Consider the following 15,705-nt stretch of genomic DNA (forward strand, 5'->3'; position numbering starts at 1 on the left):
TTGGATGGGGCTTGGAGCAACCCAATGCAGTGGGAGGTGTCCCTGACCTTGGCAGGGGGTGAAACTGGATGGCCTTAGAGGTCCCTTCCAACCCAAACCCTTTCATGATTCTATGAAAGCTCTCTTCTTCCATGGAAACCCCAGGATCCACCTGTGGGACCATCCAATGCTATTGGAAAGGGTCTTCTCAGAGCAGGACCTTGCTGCTTGGCTTTCCCCCTCCTACAGGCGCCTCCTGCAACCAGTCCCATGGGGGGATGTGTGGAGAGGGAGTTGGCAGGAGAGGCTGCTGGGTTTTCCATGGTGCTTGGAGCTGTTGTGTCCTACCCCAGCTCCTGGGCAGCTGAGTTTTGATTGTAGAGGCAGTTTTACCCAGCGATAATAACCAGCTTCTCCAAGCACCCAGGCTTTCTATGAAGAAAGATCTCAAGGTGGCTTTGTACCCCTGGGGCACTGGCTGGGTCTGTGATGGGGTATGTGTTGCGCATGCATATAGCATCTGACTGAAGTGTTTGGTGTCCCTCAGGGATGCTTCTGAGAAGGGCCTGCTGCTTTTCCTTTGTGTCCATCCTGCCGTATGATTCCTGGTGATCTGAACTCCTCTGGTTTGTCTGTCATTTGCTGCAGGTGAGATCTGTGGAAGAACTGGCCGGGACTGAGCTGTGATTGAACCAGGGGGCGGTGGACGGTGCCCGAGGATGGTGAGTATCCATTCTGCCTGCCTCTGTCCTCCATGGGTGGCTTTGCTTGTTCTTTGTGAGTCTGGATCCTGTACAGCTGCTGGATGTATGGCAATAAACACAGGAATGAGGAAGAAGCATGCTCCTGTATTATATTATATATGCTCGTATATTATATAGAGTAATGTCACAGAGAGAGATTTCATTGTTGTGGCCAAGGTGCTGTTCATAGAATCACAGAATCACAGAATGGTTTGGGTTGGAAGGGACCTCAAAGCCCATCCAGTTCCACCCCTGCCATGGGCAGGGACACCTCCCAGTGGATCAGGTTGCTCCAAGCCCCATCCAACCTGGCCTTGGACACCTCCAGGGACGGGGCAGCCACCACTGCTCTGGGCAACCTGGGCCAGGGCCTCCTCACCCTCATCGTGAAAAATTTCTTCCTAATGTCTAATCTAAGTCTTTCCCCTTCCAATTTAAAGCCATTTCCCCTCTTTCTATCCCTGCACTCCCTGATCAAGAGCTCGTCCCCAACAATCCTGGAGCCCCATTCAGCACTGGAAGCTGCTCTGAGGTCTCCCCACAGCTTTCTGTTCTCCAAGCTCAACAACCCCAACTCTCTCAGCCTGGCCTCGTACAGGAGGTTCTCCAGCCCTTGGATCATCTCCATGGCCTCCTCTGGACTCGCTCCAACACTTCCATGTCCTTCTTATGTTGGGGACTCCAGAACTGGATGCAGGGCTCCAGGTGGGGTCTCACCAGAGCAGAGCAGAGGGACAGAATCCCCTCCCTCACCTGCTGGTCCCTCTGCTTTGTATGCAGCCCAGAACACGGTTGGTTTCATGGCTGCAAGCACACTTTGCTGCTCATGTTGAGCTTTTCCTCCCCCAGTGCTCCAGGTCCTTCTCCTCAGGGCTGCACTCAGTTTAGCCCTAAACTTGTTATTGGAATATACTAAGAAAAAGTAAATAAGACAGAAATGCCTTTTGCCCCCCTGGACTTCTGACGGGCAGCCTGGTTTTGTGGCTTCCTCCTTTATTTTTGCTTGAAAACTTAACACCATGGTGAGAATGGGCTCTGGTGACTCCAAAGTAACAGGAATTTCACAATAATTAGTCACAGAAAAATGTGGGATAAAGGAAACTGGGAAGACTGAAGCACAGCTAAAGTAGCTGGATTGCTGAGGCACTTGGATGCAGCGCTTCTGCTGCCTCCAGCAAGGAGTGACCCAAAATGCACCCGACCTGAGGAAAGGAAGAAAGCTGGAGACCAGGAATGCTGAGAGCTACACTGGGGGTGTCATTAGGGTGGTGGTTTGAGTGAGGTTTGGTGGTGATGTGGGGATCTGGAGCCATGGGTGGTCAGGGAGCCCATGTGTTCCTGCTGTAACCCATGGCATCAGCTGCTTCGCGCTCGCCGCTGCCAGAGCGCTCTGTTAGGGTGGAAGGAGCACAGAGGAGAACAGCAGAAACAAAGGCCTGGAAATTGAGGACATGTAAATTTAGGTTAAACATGTTAAAAAAGTGAAACCTGGCAGACGGCTTGAGGAAGAAGCGGTGTCTCCTGTATGATTGCCCCCATGTGACCAATTAACAATGGGAACAGGAAAGGAAAGGCAATTTCTGCATTAATGTCATCACAGGGCTTGTAGTCCCTGTCCTCCTGCTCCCTGTTTGGCTTCAGGATCTCTTGTTGGAAGAGCTGCTTTGGCACGCCTAGAGCTTGCTCTGGGGTGGAGGGGTGATGGGATTCAAGGTGACCTAGTGCAGTGTCTCAAGCGTCAGTTGGAGTCACCCTGGTGTTGAATGGGAAGCATGACATACTCCTTGGTGGGAGACTGAGACAAGAGCAGTGCAGATGTATCCAGATAGGGATGAAAAGTGAATAAGCACATCGCAAGTGTATCCAAACAGGGATGAAGGGTGAATAAACACGTTGCAAGTGTATCCAGAAGGGGATGAAAAGTGAATAAACGCATTGAAAGTGTATCCAGAAAGGGGTGAAAGGTTAATAAACATATCAAAAAAGCATACCGAATCTCTGGGGGCTGCTTGGAGAAGGTGAGGCTGTGGCCGTTGGGGGCCTGGGACACTGGCAGGTGCTGGGGCAGCACCTCTGGTGTGTGCCCTCACCTGTTTGGACCAGCAGCTCAGGGAGTTGGGAACTCAGGAAGAGTTTATGAATGTTCTGGGAGCCCTCATCTTTCTTGCATCCATCCATCCGGCTGCTCTTCCAAGCCAAGGAAGGATTGGCAGCATCTACACGTCTTACGAGGCAGCCCCTCTGGCTTTGCTCTTGATCCTGCGGTGTGGTGTTTGGGTTGATGTTCCCAGTCCTTTCACTGGGAGCAATGTGAGGTGGTGCCACCTGCAGGCGTCTCCGTGCCCTTTGGGATTTTGTAGCTCTCTGTCACATTCCCCTTAGACATCAGAAGACCTCCAGACTCTTAAATTCTTCTTGGCTGAGAAGCCATCTTTAACCCTTGTGACGCCTCTCTGGAGCTCTGCTCTTCCCAGGGTGTGTAGACTGGAACTTTGAACTGATTAGAACATGGAAGCTTTTGCTTTTCGCTGTTCTCCTTCCCTATGTCTTGGCAGGTGCTTGGCTTTCTAGAGGGACATGGAACAAAGATGCTTCTCATGCAACAGGAGTAGAGGAGGTGGAACAAGAAGCCCCCTTGGCCACAGGCAGTCAGCCCTGTGCATCAGCTTACGCAGATCCCAGTGTGGGTAGTGGAGAGAAACAGGAATACATGCCTGCATGCAGATCCTCTCACCCCACTGTGGGTGTCCACTAGGAAGGAAGAGAATAAATTTGAACTTTCAGGATGAATGGATTCTAGGAGAATGTTGAACACTCTTGAGGAGACGGGCTTGAGGTGCTGGTGGATGAGAAACTCAACATGAGCCGGTAACTTGCACTCACAGCCCAGAAACCAACCATGTCCTGGGCTGCATCTAAAGCAGAGGGACCAGAAGGGAAGGAAGGGATTCTGCCCCTCTGCTCTGCCCTGGTGAGACCCTACCTGGAGCTCTGTGTCCAGTTCTGGAGTCCTCAGCACAGGAAGGACATGGTGCTGTTGGAGTGAGTCCAGAGAAGGGCCATGGAGATGATCTGAGGGCTGGAGAACCTCCTGTACAAGGAAAGGCTGAGAGCGTTGGGGCTGTTCGGCCTGGAGAAAAGAAGGCTGTGGGGAGACCTGAGAGCAGCTTCCAGTGCTGAAAGGGGCTCCAGGAAAGCTGGGGAGGGGCTCTGGATCAGGGAGGTCAGGGATAGGATGAGGGAAACAGTTTCATGCTGCAAGAGGGGAGACTGAGATGAGATCTTAGGGAGAAATGTTTTGCTGTGAGGGTGGGGAGGCCCTGAACCTGGTTGCCCAGAGCAGTGGTGGCTGCCCCATCCCTGGAGGTGTTCAAGGCCAGGTAGGATGGGGCTTGGAGCCCCTGATCCAGTGGGAGGTGTCCCTGCCGATGGCAGTGAGGTGGAATTGGATGGGCTTTAAGGTCCCTTCTGACCCAAACCGTTCTATGGTTGTTGTAGCTAGGAGAAAACAAGTGAGGTTTCTTGCTGCCCCTGGACATGCACGACACTCAGAGGAACCCAGTTATGTGACAATAACCTTTTCTTACTTGTTTGCTCTTGTGGTCGGTGATAATAGCGAGTGCTGGCCATTCAGTCAGGGACACATTTGAGGTGATATTTAGGGAATCCCTCAGCTCTGCCAGCTGACAGGCTGCTGGCGCTCAGTGTTCCTGCCCCTGGGCACCCTCGCTGCCTGGCACCACCCCTGTCCTCCTCCATGTGACTGCATGGAGATGAGAGCAGGTATTTTGTGAACTGCTGGAGGAAGAGGTGAAAATAGTGGTGTTTGGATACAGCTCCCCCTGAAACCCTGAGAGCCTCTGAGGTGCTGTTGAACTTCAGGGCAGAATCTGCTTCTGCACCTCACAAGGCTCAGCTCTGGGACAGAAGTTCCTAAGCCATGTGCAAGTCTTTTTCTGATGCTAAAAGTGCAAAAATATCTCGGTGGAAGTGGGAGCAGATCTGTTTGTGGGTGTTCAGGTCATCTCGGGTTGGGAATTCCAAGTGATGATCTGATGAGCAGCCTTTTCACTGTGCAGCTGCAGCTCAGGGTTCCAAAGGTCCTTCTGCAACTCGAGCTGGAAAAGGTCCCTGTGCCAGGCCCTGAGCTGAGTGCTGGCCCTGGAAACCCCACTGAGGGTCAGAGCAGAGCCCTTACCTGCCCTGTCCACGGTTTTGTCTTATAAACCCTGGCCAGGTGTGACCTGCACTTACGGTAAATCATGATGTGTGCTCTGACCCTGCCTGTGAGCTCTGGCTGCTGCCAACAGACCGGCTGAGTCACGCGGCTCCTGATGCTTCAGGGAACGAAAACATCAGTTTCACAGCTTTTATAGAATCATTAAGGTTGGAAAAGTGTTCTAAGCTCATCCAGTCCAACCATCAGACCAACCCCACCATGCTGAATAAACTATGTCCCGAAATGCCACCTCTACTAGTGTTCTGAACCCCTGCAGGGATGTAGACTCCACCACTGCCCTGGGAAGCGTCTGACCAGGGCTTTACCAGTCTGGCAGTGAAGAATGTTTTTCTAATATCCAATTTAAAACTCCCCTGGCACAAATTGAGGCCACTTCCTCTCATCCCATCCTTTGTTCCTTGGGAGAAGAGCCCGGCACCCACCTCACCACAACCTCCTTTCCAGAACCTACTGAGAGCGATGAGGTCTCCCTTCAGCCTCCTCTTCTCCAGCCTAAACATCCTCAGGGCCCTGAGCTGCTTCCAGAACTCCTGGGCTCCAGACCCTTTCCCAGCTCTGTTCCCTTCTCCAGATGCACTCCAGCCCTTCAATGTCCTTCTTGTAGAGAGGGGCCCAAAACTGACTGCAGAATTCGAGATGCAGCATCATTGGTGCCAAGTTCAGGGGATGATCCCTTCCCTGCTCCTGCTGCTCACCCCATGGCTGATCCAAGCCAGGATGCTTTTGGCCTTCTTGGTCGCATGGGCCACTGCTGGCTTGTGTTCAGCTGCTGTCGCCTAGCACCCCCAGGTCATTTTCCAAAAGGTGCACTTTCCAGTATGGAAAGTTTCCTTCCACCTTTTGCTGCTCGGGTTTCTCAGCAGCCCTCTGGCTCTCAAGGAGAACCTGTGAGGAGCAGGGCACCTCTCCTGCTGCTCATATTTTGCCAAGACAAATTCAGAGCCTCCTCTGACTGTAACACAAATGTGTTGAGGGTTGTGGGTGCCCCCAAGGCTGGGCGATGCCTGACATACACCCACCATGCAGCACCTAAACTGTGGAGTGAGGGTGGGAATGAGATTTCCTGGCTTATCTCCAGGAGTGGTCATATTTTCTTTTAGGGCTTTTACCCTTGATCAGTGCAGCCAGTGGGACACCATCCTATGGGGCACTCAGTGTATTTGGGATCTCAACAGGGGGGTTCCTTGAACAGCTTTTGGCCTGGGCGCCGCTGCCCTGCGGTGACAGTGCAGCAGGTCTGAGCATTGCCAAGCTGGTGCCTGCTCGAATCAGCTCAGAATAATGACTGGCTGAGAAATGCCCAAGTCATGGAATCATAGAATGGTTTGGGTTGGAAGGGACCTCAAGACCCATCCAGTCCCACCCACTGCCATGGGCAGGGACACCTCTCACTGCATCAGGTTGCTCAAAGCCCCATTCAGCCCAGCCTTGAACCCCTCCAGGGATGGGGCAGCCACCACTGCTCTGGGCAACCTGGGCCAGAGCCTCCCTACCCTCACAGGAAAACATTTCTCCCTAAGATCTCATCTCAATCTCCCCTCCTGCAGCACAAGACCGTTCCCCTCATCCTATCTCTTCACTCCCTGACCAGAGCCCCTCCCCAGCTTTCCTGGAGCCCCTTTCTGGACTTGAATCTCCTCTAAGGTCTCTCCACAGCCTTCTCTTCTCCAGGCTGAACAACCCCAGCTCTCTCAGCCTTTCCTTGTACAGGAGGTTCTCCAGCCCTTGGATCGTCTCCATGGTCTCCTCCAGACAATCTGGCCAACCTTATATCTGACTTGAAAGCCCTTTTGAGGTGCTCTTGGTGTTGCTGGGAAGAGCTCCCTGTGGTGTCCTGGGGCAGCCAGGTTGAGGAGGAGCTCCATGGCTGCAGTTAATTCTCTGCTCTGCATTCCAGGAGGAAAAAAAGCTAGGATGATTTTAACAAACGGGTTTGGCCTGGGCCTTGGACGTTGAATGAAAGGCTGAGTTTTAACTTTGCATTTTAAGAAAGTGATTCTAACTCTGGCTCGGTGGAGAACAGGGCTGTGATGGACACGGAGATGGTGCTGCCCACAGAGTGGCCTCTGGGGTGGGCTGTGACCCAGGGAGGACGCTGTTCACTCCTGGACTCAGCAGGCAGTGACAGTCACCTCTCGGGCTGTGGGTGCTCAGCCTGCAGTGTTTCCTGTGTAGCGGGCGTTTCCCCAATGTCTTCAAGTGTTGCTGAACCAGAGCTGGTGAAAATCTCCATGTGAGCAGACATTCCAGGGGCAGTGAGGGCAGCGGTGGCCCTGGGGAGCCCTGTCCTGTCACCCGGGCGCTGCTGGGAGCTGGGGGCATCCAGGAACGCCCTGCACGCGTGGTTGCTGCTGGGACAGAGGACTTAACAGCTTGGGAACATCTGCAGGGAGGAGGCAGCAGAGCAGCCCCTTTGTCCTCCACTCCCAGACCAGGCAGAGGCTAGCGGGAGGATGGCAGGGAGGGGTTTGCAGCAGGAGACTCCAGGCTGAGCATCTGACCGTGGCAGCAGGGATGGGGAGCTCGGTGCTGCTATTGTTCCCGGCGTTCCTGTCTGCACCACCCATGCAGCACGAGGCAGGTCCTGGCAGCAGGGAGGAATGTCATGGGCTGGGATTGCATCTCCTGGCAAGCCGATCCACTCGGCCACTAGGCATCGCTGACACCGATGGGGGGAACAGCAGGAGGCGGTGAGCCATCCCTCCTCCTGTCTCTCCATTTTCTGTCTTGCTTGTCAGGGAGACACTAGGATGGCAGATTCCTGCTTGGAGGCCTTGGGAGGGAGGAGGAGCCTGGCTGTCTTCCGCCCTCCCTCCCGCCATTGTCAGCGGCGAGCGGTGGTGGCGGGCACCTGCTCTGGCCGCTGGTGGCAGGGATGCTCCTGCTCTCCGCAGCGGAGCGGGCAGGCTGCGGCAATCCCAACGTGACACTTTCAGAGCCGCTGCCGGCAGCAGCAGAAGGTTGGAAGAAGGAGATGCTGCTTACACATGCCCGGCCCAGCTGCCGCCTCAGGAAATGAACATGAGTCTGCCAGGCCGTGTCTCCTGCTCCATGCTCAACTGCTTTGTAAGTGTGGCTTTTATTTTCTGCCTCTCCGGCTGGGTGCTAGCCTTTCTCTGGCTCCATGCTGAGCCAGCTGTCCTTGAGGCAGGCTGCATGTGCATCTTCCTGCCCTGGACCCTCCCGGCACAGTGGGATCCCCTCTCCTCCCTCCACTGGAGGATGCTTTGGCCACAGGCACTGCTGCGTTGCCCGGGTCCCGTGGGCTGGATCAGACATAAGGCCTTGGAGAGAGCTTCCACGCCATGCAGGCTGTGGCCGATCCATGCCTGGAGCTGGAAAATTACCGTGTGAGAGCAGCCGACCCCAGGGAGCCCCACGCTCCCGCCCTGGCTACCGTGTGCATGGCTGCCTCCTGTGCTGGTGCGGCTGGGATGGTGCTGAGGTGGGAGGGGGTCTGAGCTCTGGACCTTCAGGGAAAGGCGTTCTCTTGCTCAAAGACCTGACCCCCCTTCCTGCAGAAAGTCGTTGTGGTCAAATGGGCTCTGAGAGCTTCTGGAGATGACTGGCTTGGGAAGAGAGTGGTGTCCTGAGCCCCCTGCCCACCTGGTGCTCTGGAACGGGGCTGGGGCTCAGCCTCCAACCCACCCCATGCTGCAGGCAAGGAGGGACTCAAGGATACTCAGGCCAGAGGAGAGCTCGGGTGGCCCTGTTCCTGTTCCCAGGTCACGGGGATTGTTTGCCAGCTGCAAAGTGGTGATGGGGAGGAGGACATCTGTACTCCCCAACCGCTGTGCCAGCACACACCTTCACTTTATGCTGTCCTGGGCAGGTGCCTCCTGTTGGAGCAGGACAGACCCTCGACCCCTGTGGTCTCTGTAACCAGCGGCTGCTGGAACAGGCACTGTGTCCTGTGTCCCTTGCAGCCACAGGCCTGGGGGTGAGGACGGGCAGCGCCTTTGCCTCCAGCTCGGGCTGATGCTGAGTTTGATGCTGGCCGTGGGCACTGTGTGCCCAGTTGCCTCTGGAGCCGGGGATGGGGTGGGCAGTGTGGGGTCTGGCTGCCCTGGCTGGGGGTCATGGGGCGCTTTGGGCCAGGCTGTGCCTGTGGGTGCTGAGCCTGGAGCAACCATCAGCAGCTTGAGGGGGATTCAGCGTCATTTTAAACACAGCCGAGCTGAACAGGTCGTGTTCTTGTGCCTTCAGGTTGAAATCCAGGGTTCTGGCTAAGGTGGCTTACCTGGACAGATCTTTCCTTTTGCAATATTTAACACTTACAGCACAGCATTCCTCAACAACTGTGGGAACCCAGAGGAGCTGTGGGTAGAGAGCAAAGAGTATTCTGAAGGAATCCCACACCAAATACATGTGAAATTAAGGCCGTCCTGGGCTCCTCGTGGTGAGCATCTCCAGCAGATGGCTAGGTGCTGGCCAGTACAGCAGGCAATGTCTGATAGCATGGGGTGAGGGCTGGAGAACTGGGAACAAGGTTTCAGGAGTCACTGGGACCTGGGGATTCCCAGGTCCCAGACTGAGATGCTCTCCTCACTTTTCCAAGGGTAACGTGTCCATGCTCTGTGTGGCCTCTCAGACTGCTTCTTGGAGGCTTCTGTGGGCATTCCAGGGTGTCCATGTGAGCAGGGTAGGTGCATTTGCATGCCCTGAGTGTGACTGCCCTGTGTGGTGCCCTCTCTGGTCCACACACTGTGAATCAAGTGTGCTTGGATGCAGTGGTGACAGGGTGACATTCCACACTCGTGGATTCTCAAAAAGTTTCAGCCCCTTCCCAGATTTCTTTGGGCTAAGAGCGAAAATGAAAACTCCCCAAAGGAACCAGTCCTCGTGAATGTAAGAAGAAGAGGTGAAAGCTGGGCCACGGGTGGAACCCCGCTGTGTTAAGCTGTTACTGCTGTGGTGCTGTAGCAAAGGTAATGGGGTAACATTTGGCATGGCAGATCACTGCCACATCAGTTCAAGATCTACTGCATGGTCAAGGTGGATTTGCTTGGCTTTCCAAACACCACACAGCTGGAAGAGACAGGACTTGGAGAGCTGTTTGTCTTTCACTGTGCTGTTGGTATTTTGTAACAGCCAGAGGAGCTGCTCGGTTCCTGTGATGTAGGGAGCACTGTCCGGAGGCAGGACAGGCCTCTCTGTGCACAGCTCCAGGGGATCACCAAGATATCGGGGCACCAAGAGTATCCAGCAGCTTTAATTTTTGGCTTTTCATAATATGTTCTGTCTGGGCCCTGTCTCAGTGTGTGTTTTCTTTGCAATGCAGGGTGAGGAAGGCCCTCCCAGTTTGGAGTACATCCAGGCCAAGGACTTGTTCCCCCCAAAAGAGCTCGTGAAGGAGGAAGAATCATTGCAGGTAAGCAAGTAAGAAAACCAGAACAGCTTTGGGATGTGACTGGGCTCAGCTATGGCAGTGTGAAACCTGAGAGCAGCTCCCCGAGCCCAGGATATGCTCTGGAAGCCACAGGCTGGCTGGAGCTGTATGCTGCTTTCGGATCAGTGGGTCCTTCTGTGAGCACCTAGGCTGCTGCCTGGCAGCTCTGTGCACCCCGGCCCTGCATTCCTTACCAAGGGCTGCTGTGTGTGCAGCATCACATCTGCTGCTTGCAAATTCAGCCGGAGCATGATGCAATGCCAAGCTGCCCCGGCATTCCCTGTCCTGTGCCTGTGCAAGTGCTGAGAAGCTGTGATGTGGCTGGCGTGGCTCCCTGCAGCGGGTGGGCGCTCTAGGTACGCTGAGTACCGGGGCCAGTCTATGCTCCATGCAGACATTGCGTGCGACTGCAGCAGCTGATTTGGCCCCATCACACCTTGCTCCTGGCATTTTCCTGTTGTGGAGCTGTTGGAAAGAGAACCCAGCACATGACGCCAGCCTCCTGCTGCAAAAGGCTGCTTGGAGAGACCCAGGCCTGCAGCTGCTGTGCAGCAAGGGCAGCGTGGGAATGGTGGGAGCCAAAGCCTCCTGGTGTTAATGGCTTCCTTTAACATAGCCCATTGCCACTATGTACCGGTGCCGCTCGTCCTCCTCCCACGGCCGGAGCTCGGCTCACGCTGCGTTCCCACTGCAGCTGCAGTGTTCCAGTCTGCTCCCATCAGCGTCCTGGTGAATGGCGCTGGTGGAAGCAAGGGTTAAAATGTGACAGTGGGAGGGTCGGCTGGAAGGAGCAAACACTGGGGAGGAATGTGGGGTCAGAGATATCCGGCTGCGACCTTCAGGGGCGAGGAGCTGCGGAGACTGCCTGGAGCAGAGCAGAGTCTTTGTTGGTTCTGTGTGGAGGATATGTAGTTCACCCCTTCCAAAGTATTCTTTGCTTCCAGTAAACTGTGCAAGATGAATTCTAAAAGGACACCACCATCCTGGAGTCCTCAGCACAGGAATGACATGGATCTGTTGGAGTGAGTCCAGAGGAGGCCATGGAGATGACCTGAGGGCTGGAGAACCTCCTGTACGAGGACAGGCTGAGAGGGTTGGGGTTGTTCAGCCTGGAGAAGAGAAGGCTGCAGGGAGACCTTAGAGCAGCTTCCAGTGCTGAAAGGGGCTCCAGGAAAGCTGGGGATGAGCTTTTGACCATGGGGTGCAGAGATAGGACAAGGGGGAATGGCTTTAAATTAGAAGGGGGAAGACTTAGATTAGACATTAGGAAGAAATTCTTCACAATGAGGGTGGGGAGGCCCTGGCCCAGGTTGCCCAGAGCACTGGTGGCTGCCCCATCCCTGGAGGTATTCAAGACCAGGTTGGATGGGGCTTGGAGCCCCTGATCCAGGGGGAGGTGTCCCTGCCCATGGCAGGGGGTTGGAACTGGATGGGGTTTGAGGTCTCTTCCAACCCAAACCATTCCATGATTCTGTGATTCCATGATCCTGAGAACAGGCTGCATTCGGGCACCTCGCAGTTTATCCCAGGGTTTCCCTCTGTCAGTTCCTGCAGTTTTACCATCCCCTTTCTATCTGTCTCCCTTCTGTTGCTGTGTGAAAGAGCCACATAAGCAGAAGAAGCACTTGCCAATCATGGTGAATGTGCATAAATCAATGGCAGAAACAAAGTGGATTCTCTTCGTGTCACATCATTCCTGTCTGCCCAGAGTTCAGGCCGGGCCATGCTGAGGGGGTTGGTTTGTGCAGGTGACTTGAGATGGGAGGCATCGTGAGCACAATTGTCACTTGAGGTCTGAAATCCAGGCAATTCAGTTATTAGGCAGCACAGACCCTGGCCAGAGGAACAGCTTAGAAATAAAGACAAGATGGTGTGGCTTGGACTAATTACAGTGTAATGATCGGTTGTCATCAGCCACCCTCTCCAGCAGGTTCTGAGCTCTGCCTGAAGTGATGGATCTTCCTGACCGGTTTGCATAATTGGTTCCTGACAGCAGTGGTGTGGGTTGCATTCAGGGCACAGGGAGGAGGCTCTTCAGCTCAAGAAAAGGGGCCAGGAGAATTTTAAGCTGTTTTGCGTTCTTTTCTTTTTCAAATACAAGAAAAGCAAAGTCAAACTCAGCCCCCTGTCGGGATCCCCTCTTTCACAAACGTGGCTGGGCTGAGGAGGGAACCAGACGGACATCGGATTACTTGGATTGTTGGATAAACTCTAATACCAGCCGCTAATGAGGTTTCCTCAGACATAGAGATAACCCTACAGATTCCCTTAGAGCTTCGTTAGCAGGAACTGGGCAAAATTGTTTCATTTTCTGACTTGGTTTGATACCAGCAAGGCTGGCGGTGCTGCTCAGAGTCGCGTTGCTGAGGCAGCAGGGCTTGGAATGTGGTGCTGCCTGGGTCAGAGGATTCTGTGTCAGGCTCTGCTTAGAGCAGATCAAAGCACTCCCCAGCTCCTGCCTGGCCCATGCTGGAGGCTGTATCCCTCATCGTGCTGCTTGTGCCAGGGCTGTGCTTACTCTCTCCAAAAAGCAGGGGCTGCAAATCCCTCTGCCCCCGTGCCGCACCCTTGCTGCCAGATGCCTGTAGTTGATTTGTGGTCACCTCTCTCCTCTGCAAGTCATTATCTGTCAGGAGGTGCTCAGTGGCTCCTGGAGCATCCTTGGAAGAAGAACCACCTCCTGAGGCCAGGCAGGGAGCACCAGTGCTGTTCTGGACTGTTGTCTGCTCGCAGGGCATGGAGGGCACATTGCTGTGAATCGTTTCCTGCAGGTGATGAGCTGCGGAGGTGTTATAAATATGAGTGGCTCTGGGCATTGATGGTGCATGAAGTACTCTCCGTGTCCTGAATTGGTGGTGTCTCTCTCCCAGGTCCCGTTCACAGTGCTGCAGGGTGAGGGAGTGGAGTATCTTGGCCATGCAAACGATGCCGTGATTGCCATCTCCAACTACCGACTTCACATCAAATTCAAGGATTCTGTGATCAATGTAAGTTTGGACTGCCTGTTCCTGCTGCCTCAGCCAGGATCTCACTATTCTGGGCAATTTCCGTGGTCCATGGTGTGGGAGCTGTGCCTCTTGAAGGATGCCAGGCCCAGCACTGTCTGCAGATGCTGCTGGTCATGCGGTTGCTGTTTTGCTGCTGCATTTTGGGGTCTGGATGGTATTTTCCTTTGGATAATAATTAGGTCTTTCCTTTGCTGTTCTTTTTAAATCCCAAGCATTTTAAGACTGTTAGGTCTCTTGCAGGCCAGCTTTAATGAAGCTTCTCCTACCTGGAAGCCAGCAGCCAGGCATTGGGAGCTGGAAACTTTCTCTCTCGCTCTTGACTTGCCATCTTTTATTGCAGCTCTTCTTTGACGCAGTTACGTGTGCTTATCCAGATGTGATTCTATTAGGAACTGGCCCTGGGTGGGAGCCTGCCCAGGGGCAGGGTAGAAATTGGGGCACCAATTGTTGAAGGAGGCTCCATGCTGGGTCATGCAGCTTTGTAAAGCTCGGAGTGGGTTTGTAGTGTGAGGTAGAAGTGTGCTTGTTGCTAGAGCCGTGGCTGTGTGGTGGCCTGCAGGGCTGCTGTGGCTGCTGTGCTGTGGGGTCAGGTCATGGCTTGCGTCTGTCCCTGCAGGTGCCTTTGAGGATGATGGAAAGCGTGGAGTGTCGGGACATGTTCCAGCTTCACATTGTCTGCAAGGACTCCAAAGTGATCAGGTACCCAGTTTATTGCTGTATTGTTGATGCCGTTGCAGGCCAGTTGGTGTCTCTTCTGCACTGACATTGGGATTGAGCTGTTTGTGGCCAAGGTTGCTGAGACTTGGGTCATAACAGCACTGTGCAGTGCTACAGAATAGGGGAAGAGTGGCTGGAAAGCTGCCTGGAGGAGAAGGACCTGGGGGTGTTGGTTGACAGCGACTGAACGTGAGCCAGCAGTGGCCCAGGTGGCCAAGAAGGCCAATGGCATCTTAGCTTGGATCAGAAACGGCGTGACCAGCAGGTCCAGGGAGGTTCTTCTCCCTCTGTACTCGGCACTGGTGAGATCGCTCCTCGAATCCTGTGTTCAGTTCTGGGCCCCTCACCACAAGAAGGATGTTGAGGCTCTGGAGCGAGTCCAGAGAAGAGCAAGAAAGCTGGTGAAGGGGCTGGAGAAGTGTTATGAGGAGCGGCTGAGAGAGCTGGGGGTGTTTAGCCTGCAGAAGAAGAGGCTGAGGGGAGACCTTATTGCTCTCTCCAACTACCTGAAAGGAGATTGTGGAGAGGAGGGAGCTGGGCTCTTCTCCCAAGTGGCAGGGGACAGAACAAGGGGCAATGGCCTCAAGCTCTGCCAGGGGAGGTTCAGACTGTGTATCAGAAAGAAATCTTTCACAGAAAGGGTCACTGGGGACTGGAACAAGCTGCCCAGCGAGGTGGTTGAGTTACCATCCCTGGAGGTATTTAAAAGACGAGTGGATGAGGTGCTGGGGGGACATGGTTTAGTGGTTGATAGGCATGGTTGGACTCAATGATCTGGTGGGTCTTTTCCAACCTGGTGATTCTGTGATTCTGTTACATGGTGCTTTGTTCCTTTTCCTGGCTCAGTGTAGCAGAGCTCCCTGCCTGTGCATCTTGCCTGGAGGAATGTACTCACAGAGGATCATTTACGTTTGGGTTTGCAGGTGCCATTTTTCCACCTTTAAGCAGTGCCAGGAGTGGCTGAAGAGGCTGAATCGAGCCATTGCCCGCCCTGCTAAGCCTGAGGACCTCTTTGCATTTGCCTACCATGCATGGTGCTTAGGAGTCTGTGTTGATGAGGAAGATCAGCATGCACATCTCTGCCGTCCAGGTAAGCTCCTGGACTGTCCCTTCCTGTTCTGCCCAGAAGCACAGCAGTGCAGTTTGAACTGTTTCACAAGCCAGTATCCACCAGTGCCTTAAACCCAGGTTCCTCGGGCTGAGGGGCATCCTGGACCTGTCCTAGAGATCTGGCTGCTGGCCAAATGCATCTGGATAACAGGGAGCAATAGTAATAAGCCCATGAGGAGCATTCTGAGCCACAACACATAAGTTGCTTCTCCTTTTCTCCTTGCGAACGCATAAAACATCCCAGACTCTAGTACACTCATCACGGTGAGAGAGCTCATGCAGTCTTTCCCTGTGATAATAAACATCAGCAGCTCTGAGGCAGCAGAATTAGTGTGAGGCCATCTGCATCTCTTCCCCAACACCTAGACATGCTGGGATGTTCCTGTGGTCAGGCCTGTGGAGAAGTCTGGCTCATCCTTGCGTAGGCACAAATAAAATCGTGGAATCCATAAAAAGGAAACCAGAGCTGCGATGGTGCCCTCGTGTGGATTGGGAGTTTCCCTTCTCTGGGAACACTAA

At 54.1% G+C, this 15,705-nt stretch overlaps 1 protein-coding gene across 2 annotated transcripts in view; it reads left to right on the forward strand.

Annotated features, from left to right (window-relative positions):
• The first annotated feature begins 526 nt into the window (after positions 1 to 526).
• MTMR4 (myotubularin related protein 4) overlaps positions 527 to 15,705 on the forward strand; it is a 34,972-nt gene continuing 19,793 nt past the window's right edge. Inside the window, exons 1-5 of one of the 2 annotated variants that reach the window (XM_069873920.1) lie at positions 527 to 701; positions 10,244 to 10,333; positions 13,222 to 13,338; positions 13,976 to 14,058; positions 15,000 to 15,166. In XM_069873920.1, the coding sequence (XP_069730021.1) occupies positions 699 to 701; positions 10,244 to 10,333; positions 13,222 to 13,338; positions 13,976 to 14,058; positions 15,000 to 15,166 (460 nt within the window). In that variant the 5' untranslated portion in view covers positions 527 to 698. Of the gene's footprint in view, positions 702 to 7,741; positions 8,029 to 10,243; positions 10,334 to 13,221; positions 13,339 to 13,975; positions 14,059 to 14,999; positions 15,167 to 15,705 lie in introns of those variants that run through there. The other variant, XM_069873921.1, reaches the window with a different exon arrangement.

The sequence above is a fragment of the Phaenicophaeus curvirostris genome, chromosome 21, assembly GCF_032191515.1.
Source record: "Phaenicophaeus curvirostris isolate KB17595 chromosome 21, BPBGC_Pcur_1.0, whole genome shotgun sequence".
NCBI lineage: Eukaryota > Metazoa > Chordata > Aves > Cuculiformes > Cuculidae > Phaenicophaeus > Phaenicophaeus curvirostris.